At 41.0% G+C, this 16,170-nt stretch overlaps 1 protein-coding gene, 1 long non-coding RNA gene and 1 pseudogene across 10 annotated transcripts in view; 1 reads left to right on the top strand and 2 right to left on the bottom strand.

Moving 5' to 3' along the window:
- LOC143907632 (glutamate receptor ionotropic, kainate 2) overlaps positions 1–16,170 on the top strand; it is a 143,244-nt gene that overhangs the window by 60,704 nt on the left and 66,370 nt on the right. For all 8 annotated transcript variants that reach the window (XM_077424506.1, XM_077424505.1, XM_077424510.1 and 5 more), the window contains one exon: positions 6,140–6,391. In XM_077424506.1, coding sequence (XP_077280632.1) covers positions 6,140–6,391 — 252 coding nt within the window. The remainder of the gene's footprint in view (positions 1–6,139; positions 6,392–16,170) is intronic.
- LOC143907639 (uncharacterized) lies at positions 531–3,237 on the bottom strand. The gene is made up of 2 exons (XR_013259921.1): positions 1,190–3,237; positions 531–1,017 (listed from the first exon to the last, which is right to left on the bottom strand). It is a non-coding gene; the product is annotated as an uncharacterized LOC143907639 (long non-coding RNA).
- LOC143907636 (uncharacterized) lies at positions 3,249–4,364 on the bottom strand (annotated as a pseudogene). The gene is made up of 2 exons (XR_013259918.1): positions 4,227–4,364; positions 3,249–4,136 (listed from the first exon to the last, which is right to left on the bottom strand). The product of XR_013259918.1 is annotated as an uncharacterized LOC143907636 (transcript).

Genomic DNA, 16,170 nt, shown 5'->3' with positions numbered 1-16,170 from the left:
TGATCTTTTCCGCTGTTCCCTTGTGATAATCGGAGATAACTGGACGGGACGGCTTAATCATCCATCATGAAAAGACCCAGCATTTTTGAAGCGTGGAAGGGGCTTTGCCGTACCTATATTGCTATAACGACTTCCATGGATCTAAATTTCTCACTGCATTAAAATTAATAAGTTGAACGAACTTACCTTAAGTAAAGTTCGACTGTAATTATGCTGTCTCGTCCGGATGGATATATGTGTAGTGCGCTCCCTGCGCAGTTACCAACAGGCGATTTTAAAGACTCTAAAAACGCGCGTTTTTCTCGGTTCGCGCGCGAGTCGAGCGTCACCTCCCCGCCGTAGCGCTTCATACTTTTAAAGCTGCAAATCTGAAATCGGGGCTTTGGAGGGTGGGACTATCCATCCGGACGAGACAGCATAATTACAGTCGAACTTCACTTAAGGTAAGTTCGTTCAACTTATTAATTATGCAACGTCTCGTCCGGATGGATATATGTGTAGATATTTAAAGCTCAGATTTGCCTCCGAGATCCTGTTTACAAAGCAGAATTTTAATTATGCACTGGATAATACAAGGACAATTAATATGTTAACCCGTATTAAGTATAGTGGAACAGAAAGTAGGGTCTTCGACGATAGGGCAATTATAGAAACGGGCGAAAACTTCCGAAGATTTGGTCCATCCTGCAGTTCGCCGAATTTCGTCCAAACTGATGCCCTTATTGGCCGCTAATGATGTCGAGGCATGGCGAGTGGAGTGAGCCGAGAATATAGAGGTGTCTATACCTGCTGCGCTCAACTCCGTTTTAACCCAACGGCCCAGAGTTTGGGATGAAATTGGGCCATGTGGAAGGCGAGTAGCGATAAAGAGCGAGTCGTCCTTTCTGCTTCTAAGTTCTTTTGTACGGTCTAAATAAAATTTCACCAATGAAAGAACGCATAGGTTTGGTCTGTCCGCAAATGGTTTAAAGATGAGCAAGGGTTGCGGTCTTCCAATCTTCGAAGTCTTGAGCCTCGCTGGAATTTTGATGACCAAGGTGTCGGTAATTGTGATGTTTGAAAGTTGTATAGCTGCTAGCGTTTGCATCCTTTGCGCAGTCGTGAGCGCAAGAAGCGTTACCAGTTTTCTAGAGAGGATTTCCAAAGAGAGATCCTCGTGGGGGTATAATGTAGATAAATGGGTAATCACCTGCGCCGGATCCCAAATAAAATTGTATCGAGGACGCTGTGGTTTCAGCGCCGCCAATCCCTTAAAAAATCTTCTCACCAGCGGGTGTGAGCCTATTTCTTCTGCAGAAAGCAGAGAAATGGCTGACCGATACGTGTTCAGAGTTGAGTAAGAACGAAGCTCCGGTAGCAGCGAAGATAAAAATTCCAAAAATACTGAAACGGACGGGCGGAAGCAATCAATTTGTCTCTGTTTACAGAAGAGCCACCACAGTCTAATTGGCTTAGCATATTGAGCCATCGTAGCGTCTGAAATAGAGGCGAGTATCGCGTTCAATGCAACCGTGGGTGTACCTCTGACTAGGAAGGCTTGCCGGATAATCTCGCGACAGCCAGGCGTATCTTGCTCCAGACTGGGTGAATTTCCCTAAAAGGAGATGACAACATGTGAATGTCCGGTTCAAAATACACAGGTTGATTAATAATTAAGCGGCGAAAAAGCGGGAACCAGGGTTGTGCTGGCCACCATGGAACCACTATAACTCCCTCCGCTCTGTCCGTGATAATTTTTCGTAAAACCTTTAAAATTAAAATAAACGGGGGAAAGGCGTAAAAATAAAATTTGCTCCAATCTAAAGAGAAAGCATCCACTGAGAAAGCTTCCGGATCCGGAAACCAAGACACAAAACGTGAACATTTTGCATTGATAGATGCGGCGAATAAATCAATATCAAATGGACCGAAAATCCTATTAATCCTATCAAAATAACTTTGCTCTAACGACCACTCTGTTTCTTCAGAAATGGTTCGAGATTCTGCATCTGCCTCAAAATTCTGGGCAGAGGGAATATACGAGGCGTAGATGAAAAGGTCACGTTCTGCACACCAGCACCAGATTCTTCTGGCGAGATTCGACAAGTGGGGGAATTTAATCGATCCCATGCGGTTCACGTAAGAGAGAGCTGTTGCATTGTCCACTCTTAATAGAATGTTGCAATGCTTTAAATCAAATGCAAAACATTTCAAGGCATGAAATATAGCCAGAAGTTCCAAGTAGTTGATGTGATTGAGCTTGTCCTCCGCTGACCCGAACCCGTGTGTGCGGTTTTCCCCGCAGACAGCACCCCATCCGGTTAGCGAGGCGTCGGTGAAAATTTCCCGAGTAAAGATGCCCGAACGAATAACATTACGCTGAGAGGTGTCAGCAAAAACATCTTTCCACCACAAAAGATCCTCTTTAATGGAAGAAGGAAGCGTCATCCGCGCTTCAAAATTGTCATTTGCATCTAGCAGAGCATGAAATTTAACCCTTTCCAAAATCTTGGTATGTAAAATCCCATATTGGACCGCTGGGCAGATCGAAATTAATGAGCCAATGAAACTTGCGAACTCTCGAATAGTACAAAACTTCTTATCCAAGAAAGACAGCGTTAATTTCAGCAATTTTTCCCTTTTTTCTGAGAAGGAATAGAAACTGAAAAATAAATAGAGTCAAAGATGAAACCTAAGTAAAGACAGGATGTAGAAGGAGAAAATACACTTTTCCGTTCGTTTATTAAAAATCCCAGCGAAGATAGAAGATTCGATGTTTCGAAAATATTACGTAAACATGCCTCGTATGAGGGTGCAATTATCAGGAAATCATCTAGAAAAGCGACTAAAAAGAATCCTTTCTCTCTTAGATACGATATCGCAGGTTTCAAGGACTTAGTAAAAATAAAAGGGGCTGAAGCGAGCCCAAACGGTAAGACTTAAAATTGAAAAAGTTGCCCCTGAAACCGAAAACGGAGATACTTCCTATCCTCTGGACAGATCGGAATATGCAAATATGCGTCCTGTATGTTAATTGACGCGAGAAAATCACTCGGTGAAAGAAGCTGAACTACCGTCTTCCAATTCTCTAGTTTAAAATGCGGGGCAATGATATATTCATTGAGCCGCTTAAGATTAAGAATGAATCTCCAATCCCCCGAATGTTTAAAGGGAAGCTTATAGCCTGTTATCGCTTGGAGAATCACTGGATCGGATGTAATTTCCTTCCATTTGGGTAAAAACCTTGATAACCTGCCGCCCACGGATACCTGATTTTCCTCTAACGCCTCCTGGAATGGGACCCGTAGCGGGGCCTGTAGCGGTGCGGCGACTGGCGACTGCTGCTCGACGCCCCTGTTCTCCTTGTCGCCAACTGTCTCGATCTCGATACAGGGGCACGTGCATTTCCCGACCTAACGGGTGCAGTCTGTAGCGGGCGTTTAATTGGCTGCTGAGTCTTTTTTGAGAGCGTTAATGACGCATTGATAATGTCCTTGGACGACTTCTCCATTAAGGCTGCTTTCTTAATTTCTTCACCGAACGAAGCGCCAAACAATAAATTATCTACCGGAATGGCATCGGCTGTGTTCTTGGCCACAATATTAAATGTCGTCTTGACAAGAGCCCGTCTAGACAAGGAAAGACGATAGAATAGGTCTGCTATGATCTTAATTCCTTCGTTGAATTTACCGATTGCAGCACGAGCCTCGGCGTTGAGGGAGCTTTGCGCCTCCGGTTTGAGAAGATCCGACAATGCTTCTCCGAAAGCAAGGAGGGCGGAGCCAACCTGATGCTGATTAACACTGCCATACTCATCTCTCTTGACTACAGCATTATTTTTCAGAGCCGATTTGCACTCTATGTTTAGTTTAGGAGCCAGCCTTGACTAAATCTAATTCTCCTTCCTCCGGGGGAGAGTACTTCTTTAACAGAGCTTCTCGCTGGTCCGCGGGAAGTCCTTTCCGCATTAACTCACGCAACTGCTGGACAACAAGGTCGTTCCAAGATTGTGTCTCTGCTATTTGTCCTATGGCACCGAAGAGCTCTCTAGTTAAGGTATCCGCCGAATCCTCTGCTGCAGCGGGCTCCGACAAAACTATCGTCTTGCTCGGGGGGGGACGTGGGCAAGCCATCGTCTGGTAGGTTACTTACCGCCGCTACAACAGAAGAAAAGGTATTCCGATTAATCGGAAAAGGTTGTGTCGACTCCTCGGTCTGTATTACAGAACTGGGATGAACGTACACACCTGTAACGTGCGGATCCTCTGGCATAACCTGTCTAGCAGGATTTGCCATTTCTGCCACCTGAGAGGCAGATTTCGCTCGACCGGGACTGTCCTCCCTAATGATGTCGTCAGAAGGTCTCTCCGCATCCGACTCTTGGTCAGTGTGACATGCGAGAGCAGAGGACACGGTCGGCGATAAAGACTCGACATGTGGATATCTAACCTCTCTCCTCGATAATACTTCGATCAACTGCGATATCTTGTTTTCCTGATCCTCAATGCGATCACGATGCTTGGATGACGATGACCTCCTCCTCTTCCTCGATTTATGCATGGACTTGCCCATTTTTACTCGATAAATAACCTAAATCTTGCAAAGAAAATAATCGCACTGTTGATGAACGCACAACAGGAAAAACATTGGAGCGCTACGGCGGGGAGGTGACGCTCGACTCGCGCGCGAACCGAGAAAAACGCGCGTTTTTAGAGTCTTTAAAATCGCCTGTTGGTAACTGCGCAGGGAGCGCACTACACATATATCCATCCGGACGAGACGTTGCATAATCCATAATCCAAACACATGACATTTTTTTTAATGCTTCACATTATAATTTCGCCGCCTTTATACCAGCGGCACACTGCAAGTCCAAGTGTGTTATTTTAGCTGAAGCTCTGCTTACACAATTCTTGCCATTTTAAATCACGTCATTTAACGCGACTAAATGTAACTTTTGATTTTATACGGATTATACGTGTTAAATGAAGAAATATGTAAAAAGAGCTTTAGGTAAAATTTGTCATTTTCAGACATTTATGCGTGTATAAAAGTAACACATTTGGATTTGCAGTGTATACAAGAAGTTACTTGTATTTGTCACGCGTCACCGCTTAGCATTTATGATTTTACGCTGATTGCGCATATATCCACACTGTCTGTCTCGCAATTCCTCGCAGCTTCTCACGTATAAGCAATCGTCACGCTGCACTTCGCCTGCCGTAAACTTCCAGGAAGCTTGCGAGCAATCCGGAGGTGCGGTATCGCTCGCATTTACCGAAATTCGCTATTCGTGGCATTCTTGATCTAACTAACGCTGTCTTGTTGTTAGACGCGCGGCAACTTCGAAGTATATAGGTACGGCACGCTCCGAAAATCGATTTCCGTCCGCGCGCGACAACGTAAATTAACTTGGCGACCTAAAGACAGAGACGGCGGACAGGCGGGGTTTGTTCCTGCGGACTGGCAGAGGCGATGCTCGGCTTAACTCCGGGGGTCGGTCGATTGTCTAACGTTGGCCGGACGCGCGCGGCAACACTTGGAACTTACACGAGATAACCCGGCGAGTGTGCTCCGGTTTCGGTCATTCTGCACGTACAACAACCAACCCTTATGCTCGCACAATAACCACGAAGTGGCGCGCGAGAGAGGGCGAATGGTACGATCGTGTACTACATGTAGTGTAGCGTTAATGCGGCGTTACCCTCAGTTTACCGCAGTTTTCTTGGCCGTGCCGGCGGGCGTGGATTATCGACCGTGACACGGCATCATTATGTCGGCATTAATGGTACCGGGAAAACTCGTAATTCCGGAAGTTAATCGCTTTCTTTTCTCTCGCCGCGAGAACGGGGAGGTTGGACGGCGAAACGTTAATTGCATAAGGAAAGAAGAAAAACGCTTGATTAAACTAATAGCGAGCGATATAGCAACATTACTTTCGCGATTTTTTTCTCCGGACAATTAAAATCTACGCTCCGAGAATCTGTTGCGAGAATATCGGGTTAAATTTATTGCTTTTTAATATACGGACGCCGAGTTAATGCCAAGACTGCCAAGGTACACTTGAATCAAATCCGCTGCCAAGTTGCCATTATTTTGGTTGCGCAAACAAATTTGCCGGAAAAGCTATTCGTAAAAACGTAAAAACTTTTTGTTGCAGCGTGCCAGCAGGTCAAGCACGGGGTTCAAGCAGTTTTCGGACCCTCGGACCCGATCCTGGGACAGCACATTCACAGTATTTGCGACGCCCTCGATATTCCACATCTCGAGGCCAGGCTGGACCTGGAGACGGAAGCGAAAGAGTTCAGCATTAATCTCTATCCCGCACAAAGTCTGCTCAACGCCGCTTATCAGGACATTATGGAGTTCCTCAATTGGACCAAGGTGGTGATCATCTACGAAGACGATCGTGGTGAGCGACGATAAATTTAACGTGTTACTATTTTCCAGTAATGATAATATTAATATTGATTTATGCACTTATAACGATAACAGGTTTGTTAAACTGACACATCCGCTTTAACACACTCAAGTAAAACGGAAACTTAGCGTTTAATTTTGTGCTCCTTTAAATTTATTCTTACTATTTTGTTACTCTTCGTTAAAAATAGTGATTGTGTTAACTCAATAGTTATGACTTAATATCGTAACTATACACTATACCCTTATCAACACAAATACCGAACGTTGCGATGGGAAAAATTGAAGGCAAGACGGTTCAGTCGAATTTTTCAACGCTCATTGGTACGCAGAACATTTGTCAAAATGTTTAACGTGTTACTATTATCGTTTAACGCCCGCTAAAACTCCTCAGGACAGTTAACGTGCGCTATTAGTAACGTAGGATTGCGCTAATGGCGCTGTGCGTTTTCGGCGCATAAATAAATGAAAATGGCATAGGATTCTCTCATTTCTTTGACGCGAGGATGGGGGAGAAATAACGAATTTGCCAAAAACATATTTTTTTATCACAAATAAATACGGAGAAAATACATATTCATAACTTGGTTGTCTGACACGAACAAAAAAATCCACGACTACTTAGCTGATTAAATGGAAATTATATTGTTATCTCTTTCAAACCTCTTTAAACGTTTCGATCGCTGATCGTTGCGTTTATTCTGTAAAAGTCGGAGATAAATTAAATAGAAGATATTCCCTGTTTAAACGGTGCAGAGAGTTTTTATACACAGCCTCCGCGCTATTCTTTGCATTGAAAGTATTGCAGACGGGCATTACGCGTTGAACGAACGATCAAATGTTCAAGTCCAGCTTGAAATTTTCTTTGGCAGAAAGCCGATTTCAAAGTTCTTTGAAATTCGAATTAAGCATGTATATGGCCATCTTTCAACAAAAATTCGCGAATGCACGGACATGTCAAAGCGATATTAGAATTATGTTTTACCTTGTTTGAGAAAGGAGTAAGAAGTTAGTAGCGATGGATGATTCGGTAGATCCAGACGGGGATGAAGTCGGATTGAAGCCGACGTTGAATCCGTCTTTCTCCGGAAAAGAACCAACCTCTCACTTCACTGCAAGCCAGTTCCCACAGTTTTAATTAATTAATTCGCATAATGGATCCATTTAAATTTAAATAGTTCGAAGACGTTGAAAGCACGTCCAGTTTGAATGAGGCATTTATCCCTAAAGACGTACGCCGCGTACGGCAGATTATAAGATACTCTTAGGTACAACTTTACTCTCTAGGGTTTATAAATTTATTTTAAAAATTTAAGTTAATTCAGGCAATAAAAGAGCCGAGCGTGATATTTTTAGAGAAATTTTATTTTAAAATCTCTCTTTGATTTGAGATGCTACCACGAATATTGAACAAGAGAATCTTCGAAGAGCATTAAATATATCATTATTGTTGACGTCTTGAAATAAATTGTATAATTAATATAATCTTTTGAAACACTAAGACGAGTAATGCTTGGCACTCATATGTATACACCTCGTTCTCTTTTCTTTCTGCATTTTTTTTTAATCTTTAGACGTAAATACATTTGCGAGATCGATATTTTTATATGTTCCTATATTTTTATTCGCAACAAGAATATGCTAGCAAATATAAGACGCATTAAATATTTAAAGCGGAACAATTGTGCGCTCGAATTGCATCTCACGTAATTTACCGGAAATAACGAGCGAGTGATGAGTGGTGAGAGGAAAGCAATTCTCTGGTTGAGGACGATTACGTTGAATTAGGAACAGCATTAGCAGCGCGAGAAGAATCGCATGCCATAAACGTACGTTTCGCGACGCCGGAATATTTCCGTGACTGATTATCGCGGCACGTGCGAGTCGTCACCGCGGTTCACTACTGTGATACGTGATCTTCTGCAAAACCGTCGCCAAAATCCACTGCAGACATTTGTCGTGTCGTAGAAGATATTTCACGTTCTGTTTCCGTAGACAGTTTTTTGTAAATCGTAAGTTGCTTCTAATTCACCGCGTAACAAATTGCTGCGATTATTAAGACGACATCCGGTCGTCAAAGAAAAAGAAACGCGAACAGAAATAGTGATCAATAAGAAATTATTGTTATTATTAACATAAAGAATTTTTATAACATTTAATAATATTTAATAACACTGAAATAACTGATAAAATAATTTGTAAGCATTGAAAAAATTGACCATAATATATAATTAATAGAAATATTAAATAAAGTACAACTCGTACTCTATTAATCGTACTCTATTAATTGAATTTGAATTGTATTGCGTGACTGCAAATCAATAGGAGCTATAGTGAATCACGAAATGATATTGATATAAAATGAAGAGAGAGAGAGAGAGAGAGAGAGAGAGAGAGAGAGAGAGAGAGAGAGAGAGAGAGAGAGAAATGTATCAATTTATCTGCGATAACTTCAATAACATACAACACAATTATTAAGCCTTTAGAGGAAAATTAGTGCGCTATAATATGATCCACCCGTATTGAATAACGTAAATAGACACGTGAAACCGATAACAAAATTAATTGGATGCATTACGCATAGCTCGAATTCCCGTAACGGCATTCAATTACAGAACGATCAAGAGCGACTATGTTATACGCAGTTGAATGAAACATGTTATGCGCGTGGCAAAGTGTATAATGGAACGTTACAATATCGATAGATAAATTAACGGCTCTCACCAATCCGGTAACATTTTAAGTTTTTCTATCCAACTTTGCCGCCGTTTCGATAATTTTATTTCCACGTCTCTCTATGGGATTTTCACGGAATTTAACCACCTTTGATGAAAACATCTCCCAAACTTAACCGCCTTCCACAACGAGCTTAGCTATTTGTGAGGGGAAGTACACGTACAAGCCGATTAGAACGCCCCTGACCCCCTGCCAGTTTCCCGCTATCTCGTTCAACCCCTCCCTCGCGCGCATCCCGCCTCTTGCCGGAGTCGACGCTGAATTCCTCGAGAGATTTACCGGGACTCCGGGATCTCCGTGTTTCCTACACTTTCAATTCCGGCGCGCTATGTACCCGCGAGGCGTAAGGGATTCGGGTCGGCGAAATCGTACACGTCTCGAGCATGTTTGTCGTTACGATCCCGCGATTCGTTCAGCGGAATTTCGTCTTACCTTATACGGGATCGAACATCGTCGCGGCGATGCGACGGTGACATGTCGTTCGAGTGGATCAGTGTCGACTTTACGGCTTTACCCGAAAAGCTCTCAAGTCAACCAGTCTCCATTATGTCATTGCAAAATCGCACGCGGATTATCCGTTACATATGTGGCCCGTATATGTTACATTTGATATTATGTAAATATAAGAAAATTAACAGATCGAAAATTTGGAAAATTATTCAACTCTTAATTCCGATTACTCGGCCGTCTTTAATGGCAGAGGATGTTGGGCAGTTTGCGAAATTGACTCATTCAATCGGCGAGCAAGTGCCGCGCCGCGAGTTCTACGGCTATCTTGAGAGTCAGACAGCGTGGCATTAGATCTCTTTCAACTTTCAAGTGGTTTAGAGAGCCGCTAGTATCGATTCGCGATTACCTTACTCGTTTTCGGTCTCGTGGAGTTCTCGCGACGACGCGGAAACTTCCCCGGAGTAACAACCGCTATCCACTCTGCGCATTTCCCGAATCGTTGCATTCTATCTAATCAAGCGATGAATGCATTCTTTGTAATCTAGCACATTCACGAATTCCAAGTACGGCAATTGTACACATAATTAGATAAGAAAATTATGACACATTTAATTTAATTTAATTTAATTTTTTCTTTCATAGTATCACGGAAGCTTTTAATCCCTTCCCCTTCTTTCTCTCTCTCTCTTTCTCTTTCTTCTCTTTCTATACCGACGGATTATTGGTACCTAAAGAATTTCGTAATCGTTATTCTCCGTATGCCTTTAGACTGCGGTGGAATGTCAATTCAGATCTTTCTCAAAAAGTTCAAACATCTTCGCCTCGTCTGCAATTTCAAACGAAAATGGAATTCCAAATGGAATACGTATAGAGAATACCGTAATATTTTGATCTATATATATAAGAGAGTTTCCGACCGTTCTTACAGGCATCTTGTTTCGGGACGTACGTAAATGAGAAAATAACAATGTTATTTTAATGTTAGCATTTAATCGCTCTATTTGGCACGTGTCTAAAGTGTCAAGTGACACTCTTTGTATCTATCGACACGAACATTATCGTTCATCCGACGGGACACATTTATCTTCGCGAATCTAATTGAGTTTCGCTCCCGCTCCCGCGCATGAGGGAGATATCGCGCATTAACGCAGAACGAGCAAAATCAAGTTACCACATTAGAAACCTATACCTCCGTACGATAAACGCGGCCCGCATAACTCACTGGCAAATATAGCGAATAGACTTTACAATGAAGTCTTGTGTCCGTGGCGCGCCGCGGTGTTATCAACACCGCAAGTTCCCAAGCATATACAGATATGCATAATGTTGATAGCGAACTAGATAAATCGTGACTGCGTGAACTAGGCTGTCTAGTTTTAGGCCTGACGTACGACTTATACCAGCCCCGCTCGCACCAAAGACACTTGGAGCTGTCACTCTGACGTGAATCTATTCTTGAGCTTCAGCTAATAAATACAACGAGAAGTATTATCCTTGACGTTATATCGTGCCATTCTTACGCGTTATATTATTAAATTGATCAGATAGCTACATTAAGCGCCACATTAAATTGCGCAACATAAATAAGCAGCAATAAAGACATTATAAGTTTACGTTGAGAAAGAGTTTTTCGAATTGAAATAATATCGTGCTAAAAATAATACGACGTAATCCCGCGAATAATACGACGAGATATTAAGCGAAAATTCTTCCACGCCCGCGCCCGTCTTTATATGAACTGAAGTTACGTGCCCCAGCTCGTCAGACATTATTCAGCGAAAAGTCAGCAGCGAGATTCCGACGTCGTAATTACATCCAGAGTTCATCGAAGTTACGCGAAGTGAAAACCGCCACGTGGATTAATGTTTCACGGTTAATTTGGCGTTTGGTTTTTCAATCCGCGGTAAATAATAAGATCGCGGCCTTCATTCATCTCGAGAGAGAAAGAGAGAGAGAGAGTACGGAGAGCGAGAAATCTACTGTGAGGTGATGGTACTTTTCCGCCTTTTCTCTACCCGAAAAAGGAGCACGTCGAGTGGCCGAAACGGTTTCGAACCCGCTTCGTACTCTGCCCCGCCCCCCAACCTGATTCCGTGTCCTTACGTCCCGAGAATCGCCAATGAACCTTCAACCTGGCCCATCACAGTCCATTGTGGAACTTTCAAGACTCGCTCACTCCATCGAACAACCATCTCCGCATCCTCCCTCTCACGTTACTCCTCTCGCCCTTCCACCTCGTCGTCCCTCACCATCCGCATTCCTCACGGAATCCTTCAGAATAATGGAGTCGCTGGCGGAAGGACGAATCGTCCCGCTGAACGCACGACTCTGCATTTTTATATTTCGATGCAGAACGGTGAAAAAAAAAACAGAACAATCTTCGGCTTATGTATTTTTCATTTTTCTTTATACAGTGACCGATATTTTTATTGAAAAAGTTTTGCATATCACGAATTTTATCGAACATCGCGGATATGTTACGAGATTAAAATATATTAAAATTTGCAATTTTAACTCCAGAAATGGAGTTAGTTTACAAAACGTATTGCTAACATAATTAATGCGCCATTTTTATGATAAAATATAAAATTTAATGCCACGTGCAGGTATATGTTTCTTATTTTCGACATTTTATCTGCGATATTCCGCCCCTAGATGTTTTCTTCTTATTCTAGACTACGCTCGCCTCGTAAAGTTCGCTAGTTCAAGTATGAAACGTCAAATCCTTTTTTACGCGAGATCCGTCAAAACCAGGCTATGTGCGGCCTTGTATTTTTATAACCTCTGAAAGTGACAGCCCAGCAGCATTCTGAGGATCTACAAGACCTATACGACGCGGAAAGCTTCAGGGCACCTTGTGCTTAATTTTTCTACGAATATCCATATTGAATGCCAAATCGCGTTTCTTGATTATTTTTTGTCTTTAAAAGTGTAGAAAGAGGTCAAGCGGAAAATATAAAATGTTTTTCTATCAAACATTATTATAAAAGTCGTAAATTACAAAATTTAGCTTTGTCTATATACAAAATTGTGTATGAGATGTAATACGATATCATTGATATCATCCTACAGATTAATATAACATTCTGAAATAAATACAGCACAGATTTTGTTTTCTAGAATCTGACATTTTGATCTTCTCTGATAAATAATGGTAGCTTATCATTTTTATCACGCATTGTAAGTTTTTAAGGAGAACGTAATATCTCTGTGCTCCGCATGTCTTAAACGTGTAATCGGCCGTCAATCATTTCAGTCACGTATTCTAAATAATCTCGCCGTAGTGACTGTCGCTACCAGTCATTTTCCTCACGTATCTCGAATATTATTGAGAGATAATTTTTCTCACGTAATTTTCAAGTTTCGCCAAACAGGCTAGTTCCTCTCTAATTTCGCAGCTACGTGTACTAAATGCGGTTTTGCCCTCGGTTTTGCCCCTATATGCGAACTTCGACGAGATTTTTCACAAAATCTAAGCGTAATAATTCGGAAGTTTAAAGAATATACAAGGAACGGAACGTGAGTAGTGTATTTGTAAAACTTATATACACAGTACGCGGTCGCTGCCATATTTGGGACTCCTGCCGCAGATATTTCGCCGCATGGTGCATCCTTGCGTAATGCGAGGAAGAATTTCTCTCCGTCATAATGAGAATTTTATGACCGACCGAGTCCCGTGCAAGTGTCCAGTCGAGCGCGTATGTTTTACACGATAGCTAAATCATGGCAACGGAGGGACGCAAGAATGGGAATACGTTCCCAGACGCAGCGAAAGTCTTTGCGAACTTTCCGAATATAATTCGGCGATCGTCGAAAGTTTCGACGATATGTCGTCTTTCCGCACGAGCGACTGACCGGTCCCGATTGGACGAGCAAACTCTCTGAAAACAAGCCTCTTCACGATCCTTAGCGCAGTTAATCCATCTCGTACGTGTAACATTGTTAAAAAAAAAAATTAGTCGCTATAGTGACTAAGGTTAATTAATCAATTAACAAGGATAAATGTAATTATAGACGTTTTGAAACAAATGCGCTATTACATTTTAATTTAGTGAGAGATTTTGCAATAAAAAATGGAACAATAATTCACGAATGCAAAAAAAAGAAAGCATCTACGAATGAAATAATTCATTGAATCATTCGCACTTGAAACCGTGAATATTTTTATTACCGAAAACAGATACTTTGCATTTTATTTCTTTTTTAATTACTTGTTTCATAAAGCATTTTATATTTTAATATATTGTATATCTCAATGTTCACACCATTCAAGCATTTTCAATAATACGCTAAAGTTAGCATTTTGAAAATATTAATTGCCTCAGGGGATTTTAATAAACATGAATTTATTTTCCGCTTTTTCCCAGTTTTTTATTTTCTCTCTTTGATTTTGCTTTTATGGAAAAACAATTGTCAAATTAAATTTAGCATTGATACACTCACAAAAAACTAGCACATTCTTTGTTATTACTATATAATAAAATAACGATTAGATTTGAATGAACTAAAGGATTGGAAAATTCAGTTGGTTCTCTCTATGTTGATTTTGCAGTATGTTGACATTTTTAAATTTTTTTTTGCTATTGTGAAATTTATATCTAAAAAGATTTTGAAATTTTTTAGAAATATTGCTTTTTTAGAATATTAATATATAAGACTGTAGTAAATTTAGAAGAACTAACTGTGCGACTTTTTTACAAAAGCAAGAAATTTCTTCACAAAAGCAATCGCTACCTATATTTCCCCCGTTCTTTGTCGGAATATAATTGCGACTCTGCAAGAAAAGTTGCCCCCCTTACTTTCTCGGAATATTATTAAAAGCGTCATCAAGTATCTTTTTTACATAGCCAAAAACGCATTTATATTCTAAAGCGCTATTTCTCTTGAAGTACTTCCAAATCGAATCTCTCAGCTGCCGCGGCTCGCTCACCTCTCCAATATTCATTCGACCGTTCCTCTTGAAATGCGCATGTTTAAGACAGCCGGCGATCCAATTATTTCGATCGTCTGTCACCGCGCGATCTACTCGAAGGGCGAGAAGCGAAAAAGGAAGAGGCAAGTAATCGTTGACAGCTTCCTTTCGCGCGCGCCGACTCAGCGCAATATTTCGCACTGTCGAGGCATATCGACATTTCGAGAACGGATCCGTAAGTGGTCGTCATTAGAGTGTATATGTGTATTATAAAAGCCAATATGATAATCTGTCTTCCACTGGGGAATAGACATGAACAGTCCTCCGATTCTCCGGAGAAATTATTGTCATCGTCAAGTAGCCGCTGCACTCGGTTTGCCTCGCTTTTTTTCTCGTTTCGCACTTATAGAACCCTACAAGTGATGCGACCACAATTATCTCGGTCTCTCAAGATTTGTGCGACGTCGACGATACTTATTGTAAGTTTTCTATTTTCTAGTGGTTGTGATAGCTTTATTTTTACTTGTTTTTATTAACGATTTTTATTACCATTATCATTTAAATACAAAAAAGAATTGCGTGTAGATTATGAAACATGCCTATCAAGCCTATTATACGAGTTTTATTATATACAAGCGTGTAAAAGCATTGTAGAAACATTTCTCAATGCTTGCTGTCGAAAACCAGGATAATATCGTGCTCTTAAGTTAAGTTGAAAACCGCAACGCGGATCGCAGTGAGAAATTTCGTTGCATTGCCCTCACTTCCGCACGTCATGCCTTTACCCTTTAGAAACGTAATGCTTTCACGGTACCCCTTAAACACAAAGTATGTTAAGTCGGATAATACCAATTCCCTAGTTATAGTAATCTGTAAATGGTGCAATTCCCTCGCGTCGTAGAATCGTAAACGACGTTCTGTTCTTCCACTTTGATGAATGTTCACGGACTATCCTGTTGTAACGCCTTGAAATGCAATTCGCGAATGCATCACGCTTTATGGCTTCTGGCCATGTCAATTTTAATGAAGTATGCCGTGCGCTTTCTCTCGTACTCTTCTTTTCTTTCTAGCTATCTATCTTATCGCCCGCAAAATTACGAAGAGCAGTAAAACGCTCGAAATGCTATTTTAATTGAAACCGCCATTTCAAACGACTCCCATGAAAGTCCGTTCTTGGTGCACACGCAAAGTGTTCATAATTCGTGCTACAACGAGTCACACCGCAAAACGTGAGAAATATTCCAGTTATTATTTTCAACTCAAGCTGTAACGCCCAACAATTTAATTACCTCTATAAACTACCGTTCATCGCGTAAAATGTTTCTAATTTATAATTATTATTTTTTAATATTCGTGCAGGATGTTTTAAACGTTTGCGAATTTTATCAAACTGCGATTATTTGTTATCAAATTAAAGAGAATGGTAATTAAGTACGTTGAAGAGATATTACGCTAAGTATTGATATGTTATTTAATCTATGTAAAGTAAATCATCACATGTGTCGGATTAAGTTATTACGCAAAAATTATCCTCTTGTTGCAATATTTTATCAAACTGCAATTATCTGTTATCAAATTAAAGAGAATAATAATTAAGTACGTTGAAGAGATATTATGATAAGTATATATATATGTTATTTAATATTCATAAAATAGATTATATGTGTCGCTAT

Source organism: Temnothorax americanus, unplaced genomic scaffold (genome assembly GCF_048541705.1).
Source record: "Temnothorax americanus isolate GAGA-0224 unplaced genomic scaffold, ASM4854170v1 Scaffold85, whole genome shotgun sequence".
Taxonomy (NCBI): domain Eukaryota; kingdom Metazoa; phylum Arthropoda; class Insecta; order Hymenoptera; family Formicidae; genus Temnothorax; species Temnothorax americanus.
The sequence above is the reverse complement of the archived record's forward strand: the minus strand, read 5'-3'. Positions and strand labels throughout refer to the sequence as shown.